The sequence below is a fragment of the Balaenoptera acutorostrata genome, chromosome 4 (genome assembly GCF_949987535.1).
Source record: "Balaenoptera acutorostrata chromosome 4, mBalAcu1.1, whole genome shotgun sequence".
NCBI classification, from domain to species: domain Eukaryota; kingdom Metazoa; phylum Chordata; class Mammalia; order Artiodactyla; family Balaenopteridae; genus Balaenoptera; species Balaenoptera acutorostrata.
The window spans coordinates 27426308-27440124 of record NC_080067.1 but is presented as its reverse complement, the minus strand read 5'-3'; the positions used below and the strand labels follow the sequence as shown (position 1 = coordinate 27440124).

The window sequence follows — 13817 nt, the reverse complement described above, 5'->3', positions numbered from 1 at the left end:
AGATCTTAGATATGATGTTACATTTATTCTAATTACTTGTTATAGTTGGGCTTAAGCTATCATTTTGCTATTTGTTTTCTATTTGGCCCATCCGATTTTTGTTCCTCTGTTCTTCCCCTCCTGCCAAATTTATTTTTTGTGCAGGGGAGAGGAGATGGGTTATACTTTTTTTCTTTAAAGTTTTCTTCTAGAGATTAATATATACAGCCTTAACTCATTACAATCTACTTAAAATTATTCTTGTGTCACGTCACATAAAATAGATGATCCTTGCAATAATTTACTCCATCCCCTTCCTTTGTGCTACTACTGTCATATATTCTACATCTAAATTTGTTATAAACTCTATAATTCAATGTTATAAATTCTGCATTAAACAGCTGTTTTTAAAAAAATTAAGACAGACATTATTACATTTATGTACATATTCACCATTTTCAGTGCTCTTCATTCCTTCCTGTAGATCTAAGTTTCCATATGGTGTTATGTCACTTCAGCCTGAAGAATTTCCTTTAGCATTTCATATAGTGCAAGTCTACTTAACAATTTATCTAAAGGATTATTTTCATTTTTGAAGGAAATTTTCACTAGAATTCTAAGTAGAGAGCTCTTTTCCTTCAGCACTTGAAAGACACCATTCCACTGTCTTTTGGCTTTGGTTGCTTTTTATAAGAAGTTAGCTGTCACTTGTATTGTTCTCCTGTATGTAATCTGTCTTTTGTTCCTCTGCTTTTGAGATTTCTCTCTTTATCTTTGGTTTGATTTTTTTTAAAATTTATTTGTTTATTTATTTATTTTTGGCTGTGTTGGGTCTTCGTTTCTGTGCGAGGGCTTTCTCTAGTTGCGGCGAGCGGGGGCCACTCTTCATCGCGGTGCGCGGGCCTCTATCACGGCCTCTCTTGTTGCGGAGCATAGGCTCCAGACGCGCAGGTTCAGTAGTTGTGGCTCACAGGCCCAGTTGCTCCACGGCATGTGGGATCTTCCCAGACCAGGGCTCGAACCCACGTCCCCTGCATTGGCAGGCGGATTCTCAACCACTGCACCACAGGGGAAGCCCTGGTTTGATTATTATACGTCTAAGTGTAGTTTTCTTTGTATTTACTATGCTTGGTGTTCACTCATCTTCTTAGATCTGTAATATTATGTTTTTCGCCAAATCTGGGAAATTTTAGGCCATTATTTCTTCTAGTATTTTTTTCTGCCTCTCTCTTTCTCTATTCTTCTAGGATACCAATCATGCGTATGTTAGACTGCCTGATACTGTCCCTCAACTCACTAAGGTTCTGTTCATTTTTCCCAATATTTTTTCTCTGTGTTCTTTGAGTGGATAATTCTCATTGATCTGTCTTCAAGTTCACTGAATCTTTCTTCTGACATCTCCAACCTGTTGTTAAGGCCATCCAATAAACTTTTCATTTACGATGTTGTACTTTTCAATTCCGGATTTCCATTTGATTCCTTTTTATAGTTTCTATTTTTTTCTTTTGCTGGAATTCCCCATCTCTTTAATCATGATGACTATCTTTTCCATTAAACCCCTGAAATATTTATAACAGCTTTAAAGTTCATATCTGCTAATTCCAACATGTAGATCATATAGGGGTCTGCATCTGTTAAGTGCTTTTTCTCTTGACTAGTGTCATATTTTCCTGTTTCTTCTCAAACTTGTTAATATTTCACTGTAAACTGGACACTAAGAATAATACATTGTAGAGACTGTGGATTCAGTTATCTTCCCTCAAAAAGTTACATCATTAGCTGATCACTCTGAGGCTTGGTTTTAAACTTTGTTTATACGATACTTTGTTTATTCTTAATCCTAGGGCATAGTCTTTACTTCTGAACCACCGCCTTCTGAAATTCCAAACTCTGTCTCTGAGGAGGAAAGAAGCTGAGATCTCTGCTCATCTTTTTAAATCTTTCAGTTATTGCTTTTCACTAGCCTCTCTGAAGTTCCCCCTAGCATGAGCAGTTCGAGTCAGCTGAGGATTTCAGGGGAGTTCAAAGCAGATTGGAAGGCTCCTCCTTTTAATCTCCTCAATTTCTGCCTTCTCTGGCAGCCTTGAACTCTGTCCTTTTCCATTTCAAGGCAATAAAACTATGACTTTCTGGGAATTCCCTGGTGGTCCAGTGGTTAGGATTCCACGCTTCCACTGCAGGGCGCATGGGTTCGATCCCTGGTTGGGGAACTAGGATCCCGCATGCCATGCGGTGCAGCCAAAAAAAAAAAAAAAAGCAAACTATGACTTTCTGTTTGAATTCTAGCCACCTCATACCACACAGATTGGGAGTTCTCTCAGGGGGAAAAGCCAAATAAACATAAATCTCACCCAGCATGGTTCTCATCTTTCAAGGGTCAAATTCTTCAGAGAGTTGTTTTATATATTCTGGCCAAAGTTTTTAGTTGTTATCTATGAGAGAGTTAGTCTAGTACAAGCTTCTTTACTACTACCAGAACTCCCATGTCTATTTTTAAAAAGGCAACTTCATAAGTCTACTTGTGTAAGCCCAAATCCCTGGCATTATCCTTGACTTTCTCTTACTCTTGATATCCAACCCTACAGCAAATCTTGTGAATACTATCTTTAAAATAGATCCAAGATGTGATCTATTTTTACAACCTCCATTGTTACTAACAGGTCCAAGCCATTATCTTGTCTCCCCTGAATCAGTGCAGTAGCTTCTTACTTGGTCTCCTTGCCTGCTTCAGTCTAATCTCCACACAGCACTCCACATGGCAAGGGAGATCAATCAATCCTATCAAAACATAATTCAAATGATATCATTCCTTTGCTTAACACTCTCCAGTGCCCTGCCATCTTATTCAAACTCTTCCAATGATCCACAAGCCCTATAATATCTAGCTCCTCCATGGTCTTTTTGATCTCAGTTCCTGTGATTACCCCCTCATTCATTTTTTTTTATAGTCACAAATGTGTTCTCTTGTCTCCTGAATACTCCAGGTGTACTTGTTTCAGGGCCTTTGTACCAGCTGCTGTTAGCTATGTCTGAGTCACTACTACCTCAAATTTATCCACATAGCTCACTCCCTCACCCTCCTTAGGTCTGTGCTCAAATGTCACTTTCTCAGTGAAGCCTTCCCTGACTAGACTTTTTAATATTGCAACTCTCCTGAGTTCTTATTCCCCTTCCCTGCTTTATTTTTGTCCATCTCATTTATAATCATCCCATATAGTATAAAATTCTTTTGTTTGTTTGTTTACTGTCAATCACTACTAAACTATAAGATCCATGGGGGTAAGGATTTTGGTATGTTTTGTTCACTACTGTCTTCTCCAGAGCTTGGAACAAAATCTGGCACTCAGCAGGCACCCAATAAAATATCTGTTGAATATAATGCACAGACAAATCAATGGTGTTCTTTAGTTATTAAAGAAAAAAAATACTGCAGAGCCCTGTGTATGAAAATATGAGCAGGTAAAAACCAAGTCAACCTAAATGTATTGAGATGCATGTTTAAAACATCATGGAAACTTCTTTTATATTGTCCATAGGTTATATGAGCTAAAACACTGATATCATATGGAAGTTGTGTAGGCTGGATGTATGTACCTGTGTATAACAGGTCATCCAAAAGTAGACAATATTTAATCAAGTTTGGAGAACACAAATGGAATTTCAGAGATGAATTTGTTAATAACCTATTATTTAAAAGAATAACCTATTAGTAGTAAGCTTGGCAGAAATTTTAGAAACCCAGAGCAGTGGTTCTTAATGTATTCAGATAACAGCATATCTGGAAAACATGGTGTCCTCTGAAGAAAACCACTTATTAAAAATTAATAAATGCCTTAATGAAGGAAATAAAAACATGGTCCTTACCACTGAGGATTTTAAAAAACTAGGGCAAGAGATAGATAAAAGTAATGACCACACAGTGTGACATAAGTTATCACTAATGTGCTAAAGAAACATAGTAAGAGAATACTCAACTGAGGTGGCCAGAAGCTTTATGAAAACGACTTCCAGAAAGAGCTGACACTTGTTCTGAGGGTTAAAGGACAACAGATTACACAGGTAAAGAAGGAAAGAAAGGGATTTCTAGATGGAGCAACTGCAAAAGCATGAATGTAAAAGAGCACACCTGAAAGGAGCTTCAGGAGTCAGTCTGGCAAAGTGACACATGGAGAATGCAAAAGATGAGGCTGGATGAGACAGGAAAAGGCTGGAACATCAATAACTCATTTGATTCCAGCATACAACTAGGAGAACTTTTACTTGTAGAAGATGACCACGTTATAGTGGACCAATATAAAATCATAATCACACTCAGATCCATAAGAAACTGTCAAGGTAATCGTGACTGATAGCTGACTGAATGCCCTATGATATTCATTTGCCACATGTTAATTTAGTGATATTGAAGAGTAATTGCTTACTATTACTAAGTGGGCATCAAAATTTAATAACTTATTTGAGAAAAACCCTTAAAATTGAGAAAATTCTATAAATTACTTTTCCAGTAAACGGGAAAACTATTATTTGATTCTAAGTGGTAGAAATACTTGATTCAGAATACTAGTGTTCAGTAGGAGGAAAGAGTGAAAGACTCAATGATTTAAAGCTATGTTACAGAATATTTGGGAGGCGCTCTTTCAGACACCAAAGTCATAAAGTGTAATAAGAGACTAATTACTTAGCAGTCTTAGCTATGCAAAAAACTGCAAGGAAACAGGAAGTAAGCAAAACATTTGCTGAACAACCAAAGAGAGAATCCAAAGCCTATGTATTTTATTCACAGAGGAAAGTCCTGAAATCGTCAATCAAGGCCTTTTAATCTTATGCATAATTTTAACAAACACAGTACCTACATCCTCACTCATAGTATATTAGCAGTAAAAAATGGAAGTAGGGGATAAGAGGTGGGAGTGAGATGTTACATTATTGTTCACTGACCGCACAAGAAATTTAAGATGACAGCCTGAACACAGAGGGGATAATGAAAAACTGTATAAAGCAAACACAGGAACACAAAAAAGCACAGCAGTCCAAGGCATGTAGCTGGGAAGTAAACAGCTGCACACACCCATAAGCAGCCCAGAAAACATCACTAAATCAGAGTACTATATAATAATTAATATTATCAATGACAGCCCCAAGCCATCTAGAAAATGTTAACTTACGTTCAATGAACTCTTTTTTAGAAGGCAGGGAAGCATGTAATACATTTTGGAAAAATCCAACAAAATAGTTAAAACAAAAAGCATGGATGCTTAAAACTGTACGCTTTGGTAAATAATCTTGAAACTTCATATAATAGAACTCATTCCTCCAATGCCATTCCAACATGTTAAATTTCTTAAGGCCTGAAAATAATGTAACTTCTAACGTGTCTATTTTATACTTCAGAGCAGTCTAATCATTCTAGAGAATTTTATCATCATAAGATCACTGGATAGAACAGAAGTTCTTGAGAACTGTGCATGGACTCTGGGACTATGAACTCCCTGAAATTATATGCAAGATTTTGTGTCTATATTTGTTCATGTATTTTTCTAGAGGAAAAGGGTCCAAAGCTATCATCTGATTCCTAAAGTCTTAAGCCAAAGAAGACTTTAGAATGTTGGTTTAGATTAGAAAACACTTTAAATGAGGAGAAAATAGCCAACTTATTCACAGAGAATGACTAACTTACCTTAAATTTTATTTCAGTGTACTGCTGATATAAACATAATTAGCATATTATGCCAGCTATTTAAAAAATGGTGCTATATATGTGAGAGCATTTATATAGTATTCAACATAAACTGTAACTTCTAAAACATTAAAAATATGCTTAGCTTAAAGAATGCTGTCTGGAAGGGCAAGTATGTAGCTGATTGATCCTTAGTCATTGGAATATTTATATTCCACAACAAATTATCTGCGTGCCTGAAAATATAGTGCATTTGGCCTCTTATGTCTTACTAACATATTTGGACATATGTAGTCATTCTGGCTAAGGATCCTAAGGAATTATGAAACAAAAAAATTTCTTTTCACTTCACTCTTCGAGAGTCTCCACTGAAGCACTCTGCTTAATTGAGTCTACATTCTCTTGAAAGTATCTTATGTCTGGTGTTTGTTTTATCATTTCAGAATCTATACCAGAAGTTCTCTTAACAGATCTTTACCTAACAAACAGATTTGTCAGATTAACCAAGACTCTCCATTTCCTCTGTAGAACTTACTGAATGACGCTCATGGGATGCTGAATGCTTGTGGCTGCTAGGGTACTAACTATTAAGCTTGTACCCTTCTGTTTCCATTGGTTAGGCTGTTTTGATTACCAAGTCCATTGAGTTTGTTCCCAGACATATTTATGCCATTTTTCCATGGTGTAATTATAATTTACTTAAACATTATGTAAAGTGACAAAATAAGTGCCGCCTACCAAGAGGCATGTATTTATTTGAAAATCAGGCAAACACTCTGAAAAGCTTTTCAAAAAAGGAGACCAACACCCACACAAATAAAGTTGATTTATATGGGTGTGAGACAGCTGCAAAAACTTAGGGTGACTATCATGACACTCTAAAAGGATCCTATAATTGGACTACTTTTCAAGTATTTAAGTTCTAGCTTCACTTTAGAGAAATCAACCTGAAAACTGATGCATTAGGGTTATGTTTGCACAAGAAAGACAGAGGGGAAATCTAATGTATAGATCCATATTCAAAGAAAAGATCTTGGCTATCATAAGACTGCTAAACAAACATATAAATATTTAAGGTATGAATGTATCTTTTTGTTTGTTTTTCAGTGATTCTTGCTTTAACTGACCTTTCTGGTTAAGTGAACAACTTTGGATCCTGACCACTTTGAACAGAAGGAATTTTACTGCATGTGATCTATGATCTAGATACTAAATTCTTGCTAAGGTATCAGAAACTAGTGGCCTTCTATGGATAATGCTTTACCCCCAAAGGAATAAACTTAAAAGGTAGAGATTTTAAGCACTATGTCAGTCCACTGAGGGACAAACTTTGCCTCTCTGAAGCCCTCAAATCACACTGAAGGAAGATGGCTCTCTTTACCCAAACAGATAGCCAATTTGTGCCTTTTCAGGGGGCAAATTACCAGAATTTTCATCTTGGAGTTAGCTTGGCAATAGTCTAGAATGAATCTTTTAACTGAATAGGAATCACAGCCTATGGTATGACTGTGGGAACTTTTGGCAAACCATTGAAACACTCTCATTTACTAGAAACTGATTCTTACCAATTTGACTCTGGAAGTTAAAATTCTGAGTTTTAAAATATCTGTTGTTCCTTATAGATTGATTACAAAAACAGGGATTTACCAGGGATTTTTAGAAAACAGGGCATACTGTAGGAACACCATTTTTAGTAACACAAGACATTCAAAGTGAGAGAAAAGTGTAATTTACATGGTGTTACTTGTCAAGTATTTATTACATTTTTAGTGTGCGCACATCACTGTGAGAAACCATGAACTACAGTAACATTAGTACTACAGTAGTAACATTACATATTAGTATGTAACATTACATATACAGTAACATTAGTAAAAACTAGTCACATTAAGCAGCAGAGAAAGAAATCTTCCGTGGGGATCAGGCAAAGCCCCACAACAGAGCATAAACACAACTACCTGGCTGCCTGTGGTAGGTGAGCTCCCTGCTTGTTAAGCAGAACCACCGTTTCTTGAAATTCTTTTTTCCAATCCGAGTTCTTCCCTGAGCTCTTTTATACATCTCACTGCCAAAACAACAGATGTAAACATTTAGCTACAAATATTAAAATAATCCAAAACAAAGAATTATCCTTTAATTTTAAATGACATGAAGAGCTGTCGAAGACTATATTAAGTTTATGAAAATGTCTTTGCCATCTATAACTCCTGCATTTATTTTGGCCATAGTAAGGGAATAAAGTCCTTAAATAATTTGATATTTACAACTGTACTATCCAGAACTAAAAAGGCCAAGTGAGTAATTTTACCCTTTAACTTCCAATGAAAACAACGCTACTTTAAGACTGAATAATGCTGTTACTTTTTTCAACGCTACTTTAAGACTGAATAATGCTGTTACTTTTTTCAAAGTACTACTCTACCACCCATAATCTCATTATATTTGCAAAACAACTATAGCAGTGTATGGACAAGAAGTCATGCCCATCTGGCATGAAGTTTATAGGATAGTGAGGGTGACTTACCTGATTGATGTTACTTAGGCAGTTTTAGCACAGAATAAAGCCCAGATTTCCTCACTCCTGGACCCATGCTCTTTGTACTTACTTAATGTCTATACTGAAATATGACTTTAAAATCTAATTTCATTAAATTACCCTTCTTTCAGGTGCACAGGCTCACTGGTACCACTGGACACTTTAGTTTCAGTAGATGAAATTTCATCCAAGAACTAAACGGGGAAAGGGGCAAATATTACACTTTGTGATAAGGTACATCATAAATTCAGTTTATCAATGTCGCTGATAGATAATATCGTTAAGTTCTTCATTATTAAGGAATAAAGCAAAATACGTATTTAATTGTAGAGGAAGTCCCTAATTTACATATGACAGGTATTCTAAAAGTTTATTGTTAAGTTACTTAAAACCCAGAATATATGTCCCTGTAGAAATAATTCAACCCACAATTCCTTAACTGCAACTCTGAAATCTAAAAAGCTCTGAGTACAAAGAGTTTTTTGGTTTGCTTTTGATTTACAGTAAACTCATTTACAGTAACTTAACCTGAACTGGTGAAAGGCTACTTATAGCCTGTATTTATCCTACTTAGTGTGAATATTCACTAATGTGCTACATAAACATTACTGTGTGACACACTTGGGGTATTATATAATATATAGCATATACCTATTATCTTTCAAAACTTTGAAAAACTGAATTCTGAAATACTTCCGTTCCCAAAGGTTTCAGATACAGGATTGTGAACCTATACTGTGGGTCAGGAATTGTCAAACTATAGCTCAGCAGGCCAAATTCAACCCGTTTTTGTAAGGCCCACAAGAACAGTTCTTAAATTTTTTAAGGGTTGTAAAAACAAAAACAAAGAAAAATATGTGGCAGTCCCCTTATGCAGCCATCAAAGCCTAAAGTATTTACTCACTGGCCCTTTACAGAAGTTTGCTGACTTTCATCATATATAATTGACTTTAGCCCTGAGAGCTAGTATTTCAGTTATGACTAAAGTGTAATTGGGTTCTTTGGAATAGACTGAAAATCTAATAACCATTTAGAAACTTCCCATGGAAAATGTGGGAATGTGGTGGCTCAAGAAAATTTGAAGTACCCAAATCTAGCAATGGCAAACTACCCAGTGAAAAGCATTTAAGCTTCAAGAATATGCTACCTCAACTGGTCAAGAGATTCCTGACATGTGGCCTTCTCTTCATGGGAGAGGGAAATTAGTAGTTCAGGAACAATTCCTGTTCTTAGAGAGGAATCCTATTTTGCCCCATAAATGAACTATTTATTTGTTTAGTCCTTATTTTTTCCTTTATACTTTTCTATGTTGTCCCGCTTAGGGTTTAAAACAAAAACAAAGTACATTCCAATAAGGATGACATTGAGGCACCAGTGAATAATCTAAAGTAGAGTTTGTGGGCACAGTCATTTTCTCCTAAGATTGGCTGTAGACTGCCCACCAGAACCTCCACTTGTGGGATTTTCCAGTGGAATGTTTACTTCTAGTTTGCTGGAAGAAATCTTGGTAACTGAAAGAACAAGAATAGAGTTTCTTTTGAATTATATATGGGTGACACAGAACAAGTATCCAAGGAAACTAAAGAAATGTCCTATTACATCTTCAGTTCTCACAGATCAACCATCCACTAATGGAGCGTGAAAAGAGTTATCTGAATATTTCATTTCTTAATATTTGCCTGCGGGCACTAATTTTCTTATTTGATAAATATTTATTATTTATTTATGGTAATTATTAAATTTATTATTTATTTGTTATATTGTTAAGGAATATGAGGTAAATCCACTTATATAAGGTGAAAGAAAACATAATAATTAAGATGGACTATAGGCAGGGTAAATATAGGCCTCAATTTGCTCAGGGCCATCCTTGTCTACAACTTTGGTCCCCTCATAATCAAAGTACTCCTTTTCACTCTTGAAAACTTTGTAGTTTTGGACACTAAATTATATGGTCAGCCTGTTTACAGACCTATTCAGGTTATTTTTCCTAAACTTTGTGGAAATAGTATAGGATTCAGAATTATAAACTGTTTTCTTCTGGAGCAGTGATCAGTGTCACTAGTGAGAACACCACTAATTGAGAAATTGGGTTTCATAAGCTTTTGTACTTTCTAGCACTGCACATATCTAGACTAGTAAATAATAAAGAAAATTCATATATTAGGGCAAAATATCCTATGTAAATGTGAGACAGGAGATGTACTACAGTGATAGTGCATGAGAATGTGAGTGCGTGACTCAGAGCAGATCAGGAACAGACTAAACTCCTGGCCACCCTTAAATACTTTCTCCACTGACATTACCAACTATACACATTCCGATCGTATCAGGAAAAAGAAATCAGATGCTGCCATAGCCTAGGTCATAAAAAATGGAAAAACAACCCCAAAACAAAAGACAGAACATCATAATCTTGCCAACAAAAGTCTGCCTACACTGTCCCACAAACTGTTTCAACAATGTCCTGAGAATAAAAGGGCAGCTTTTTCTTTGCCTATTCTTTTGAGAGACTTTCTCCTCAAAAGTATTCAATGGTTGCTTAAAAAAAAATTTTTTTTTGGTTGAACTTGCGCTATGATTCAAGATGAAAAAAATCCAACTGGCTTTAATTTTTTAAATTATCACTTTCATTTACGAGTCCCTGTAAGAAATGTAAAAGTACACATAAAAAAATACAAACAAAATATACTCCTGGCAGTCACCTGTGAATCATGCTACAGAAATTGAATGTAATCTTTAAAATCTAACCATGTTAATTTAGATTCATTAAGTTAGAATTGTGATAAATAAGATACAGTACTTTCTTCAAGCTAAGTTTAGATGTACTTCAAAATAACTTTACAAATTTTTAGGGTTTTGTAACAATGCTACATTTTCTTTGGGGTGATTCAGAACTAAAGACTCAAGAAATTAAAAATCTTCCCAAAACATTCTCAACTTCTAAGTATAGCAACTTCTGTTTGTTGCAGCTCTTTTGTTATGACCTTATATACTATAGACTTTTGTACATTTTAAATTAAAGTAACTTTCCTCAGGTTACTAACCACAAGCCTATATTGTTTACAAGATATTCAATAATTCATATATTTTCTCCAATGGCAATTAAGTGCCCACTATACATCAGGTACCATTAAGTCTTTCCCCCTAGACCAGAGGTTCTTAATCAGAGGCAATTTTGTTCCTCAGGGGACTTATGGCAATGTTTAGAGACATTTTTAGTTGTAAAAACGGAACATGCTTCTGGCATCTAATAGTAGAGGCCAGGGCTGCTGTACATTCTACAATGGACAAAAATGCCCCTCATAGTCAAGAACTGCCCAACCAAATTGTCAACAGTGCTGCTGTTAAGAAGTCTTAACTCTAGATATTTGTAATTTGTGTTACTAAGACACTGGCAATAGTAGCTGTTGCTAAAACTCATTTAGGTATTTTCACAGCTGAAAAACCCATAGTTCCGTATGGGAGGAGAAATATAGTAAAAGACAGCCTTTTCATGTTTGATGGACAGGTTAAACATTTTTTTTAAACTGGGGATTGATTCCTAGGAACAATATAAAATGTTATTTGCCTAATGCTATATGATAAGAAGTTAATATTTCCAGAGTAAAACAATCATACCTTTTTAACTGCCATAATATATCCTTCTTCTTGAAACATTTTGAAAAATTCACACATGAATGTTTCTTTGAAACTTGACTAAGAGAAAAACACATAGAATTTATACATGTTAAGTAGAGAACTAAGAATATAATTGACTGTATTTTTAAATTTAGGATTAGGGCCTAAAGGGATTCAATCATATATTTCAAGAGAGTTATGGGGCTTGGAGCTGAAGATTTCTCTCAACAGCTGCTGGATGATTATGGCACAAAAAGATAAACAAAAGGCTTTTGCATCTGTTAACTAGACTCTCTACCCCATCTTAGACACATTAGTTTAAATGAAACTGTCTTCTGTAACAGGTGACTAAGACACAACATCTAAAAGACAACTATCGCATCTATACATATATATGTTTTTGGTTCTGCTTTGTTTTTAATTTGAAAGGGAGTAAAGTGAGGGAGAAGGGATCACAGGGTACAACAACATTTAGAAGTGTGAATACAGAGCAAAAGATGTAAAGACTTACCTTGCTTTTGGACAGACTCCCCCAGCTTCCCAAAGTTTGAATGGTTTTTGAGATGAGAGTTAATGTTCTAATTGTCTGTGGATCCTAAAGAATGTAGAAAAGACACAAAAAGTCTTGTTAGGTTTTCAAGAAATAGAATTTGTGTAAAAAGTAGAATAGAGTGAACAGGCTACTTTGCTCTAAAACAGTGACTCAAAAACGTTCATTCAAACCAGTTAAAATCTAGCTAAGGATTGGCACAATTCACTGAACTAAGGAATTAAGAGACTAAAGAAGCCACATGTAATTGACAGTTCCTCTCAAAGTGATTATATCTAATGACATGTTATACTTTCTTTTGAAAGCCATAATTTAATCAATATTAATTTTTTGGGGGGGGGTACAGTATCGCAGATGGGATTATCTAAAAAATTGTATTCATTTTTGGAATGTCAATGGCATCTACTTTTTTCTACCATATGACTTAAAATGGCAGTTTCCAAATTTTCTGTATTCAACCCACTTGTAAGCATATTCAATACTTTTATGGCTTCTGCAATCAATTCTTTTCACCATGGAAGCAAAGATCTAAATTCAACTTAGGAAATGAGAAGTCACTTAGTTTATGTAGGATCTTAGCAGAAGGTAACTATTTGAGTCTATTATCCAGGCCTATCTACCAGAAAGAAGTAAATATAAATAAAGTTGACTAAATAGTGCTCCCTAATGAATCCTTGCTGCTTCCTTTTTTTTTAAAATTGAGGTATAATTTACATTCAATAAAATGAACAGATTTTAAATGTATATAGTCTGATGAGTTTCCACCAACCCATCCATTTGTATAACCAATTCCCTTATCACTATATAAAACATCTTTTTTGTTTTGGAGATTCAAATACCCATAATCTGCCATCAAAAGACATGTTCAAGGGCTTCCCTGGTGGCGCAGTGGTTAAGAACACGCCTGCCAATGCAGGAGACACGGCTTCGAGCCCTGGTCTGGGAAGATCCCACATGCCACAGAGCAACTAAGCCCATGCGCCACAACTACTGAGCCTGTGCTCTAGAGCCCGTGTGCCAAAACTACTGAAGCCCGCAAGCCTAGAGCCCGTGCTCCGCAACAGGAGAAGCCACCACAATGAGAAGCCTGCACACTGCAGCGAAGAGTAGCCCCCGCTCGCCACAACTAGAGAAAGTCCTCGCGCAGCAATGAAGACCCAATGCGGCCCAAAATAAATAAATAAATAAATATTTTAAAAAAGAGATTACAAAGAATCAAAATAAAATTAAATTAAAATTAAAAAAGAAAAAGACATGTTCAAGAAAATTTAGATACAGAAATGCTTTAGTTTAGTGTTTGGTTGACATTCCTTAATATTTTACTATCCCCACACTGAAAATAGGCACTGACTGTGAAGGTGAAGAGATGACCAGGATGTAAGGCAATTCTGGAAAAGAAGGAATATCTGAGATATGATCATTACGATATACTTGTGAAACAGTTACACACCTTA

At 35.6% G+C, this 13817-nt stretch overlaps 1 protein-coding gene across 2 annotated transcripts in view; it reads right to left on the bottom strand.

Annotated features, from left to right (window-relative positions):
* RASA2 (RAS p21 protein activator 2) overlaps window positions 1–13817 on the bottom strand; it is a 118315-nt gene that overhangs the window by 14836 nt on the left and 89662 nt on the right. The window contains exons 16-19 of one of the 2 annotated variants that reach the window (XM_057545522.1): window positions 12325–12408; window positions 11814–11891; window positions 8313–8386; window positions 7615–7721 (exon numbers count right to left, since the gene is read on the bottom strand). In XM_057545522.1, coding sequence (XP_057401505.1) covers window positions 7615–7721; window positions 8313–8386; window positions 11814–11891; window positions 12325–12408 — 343 coding nt within the window. Of the gene's footprint in view, window positions 1–7611; window positions 7722–8312; window positions 8387–11813; window positions 11892–12324; window positions 12409–13817 lie in introns of both variants that reach the window. The other variant, XM_057545521.1, reaches the window with a different exon arrangement.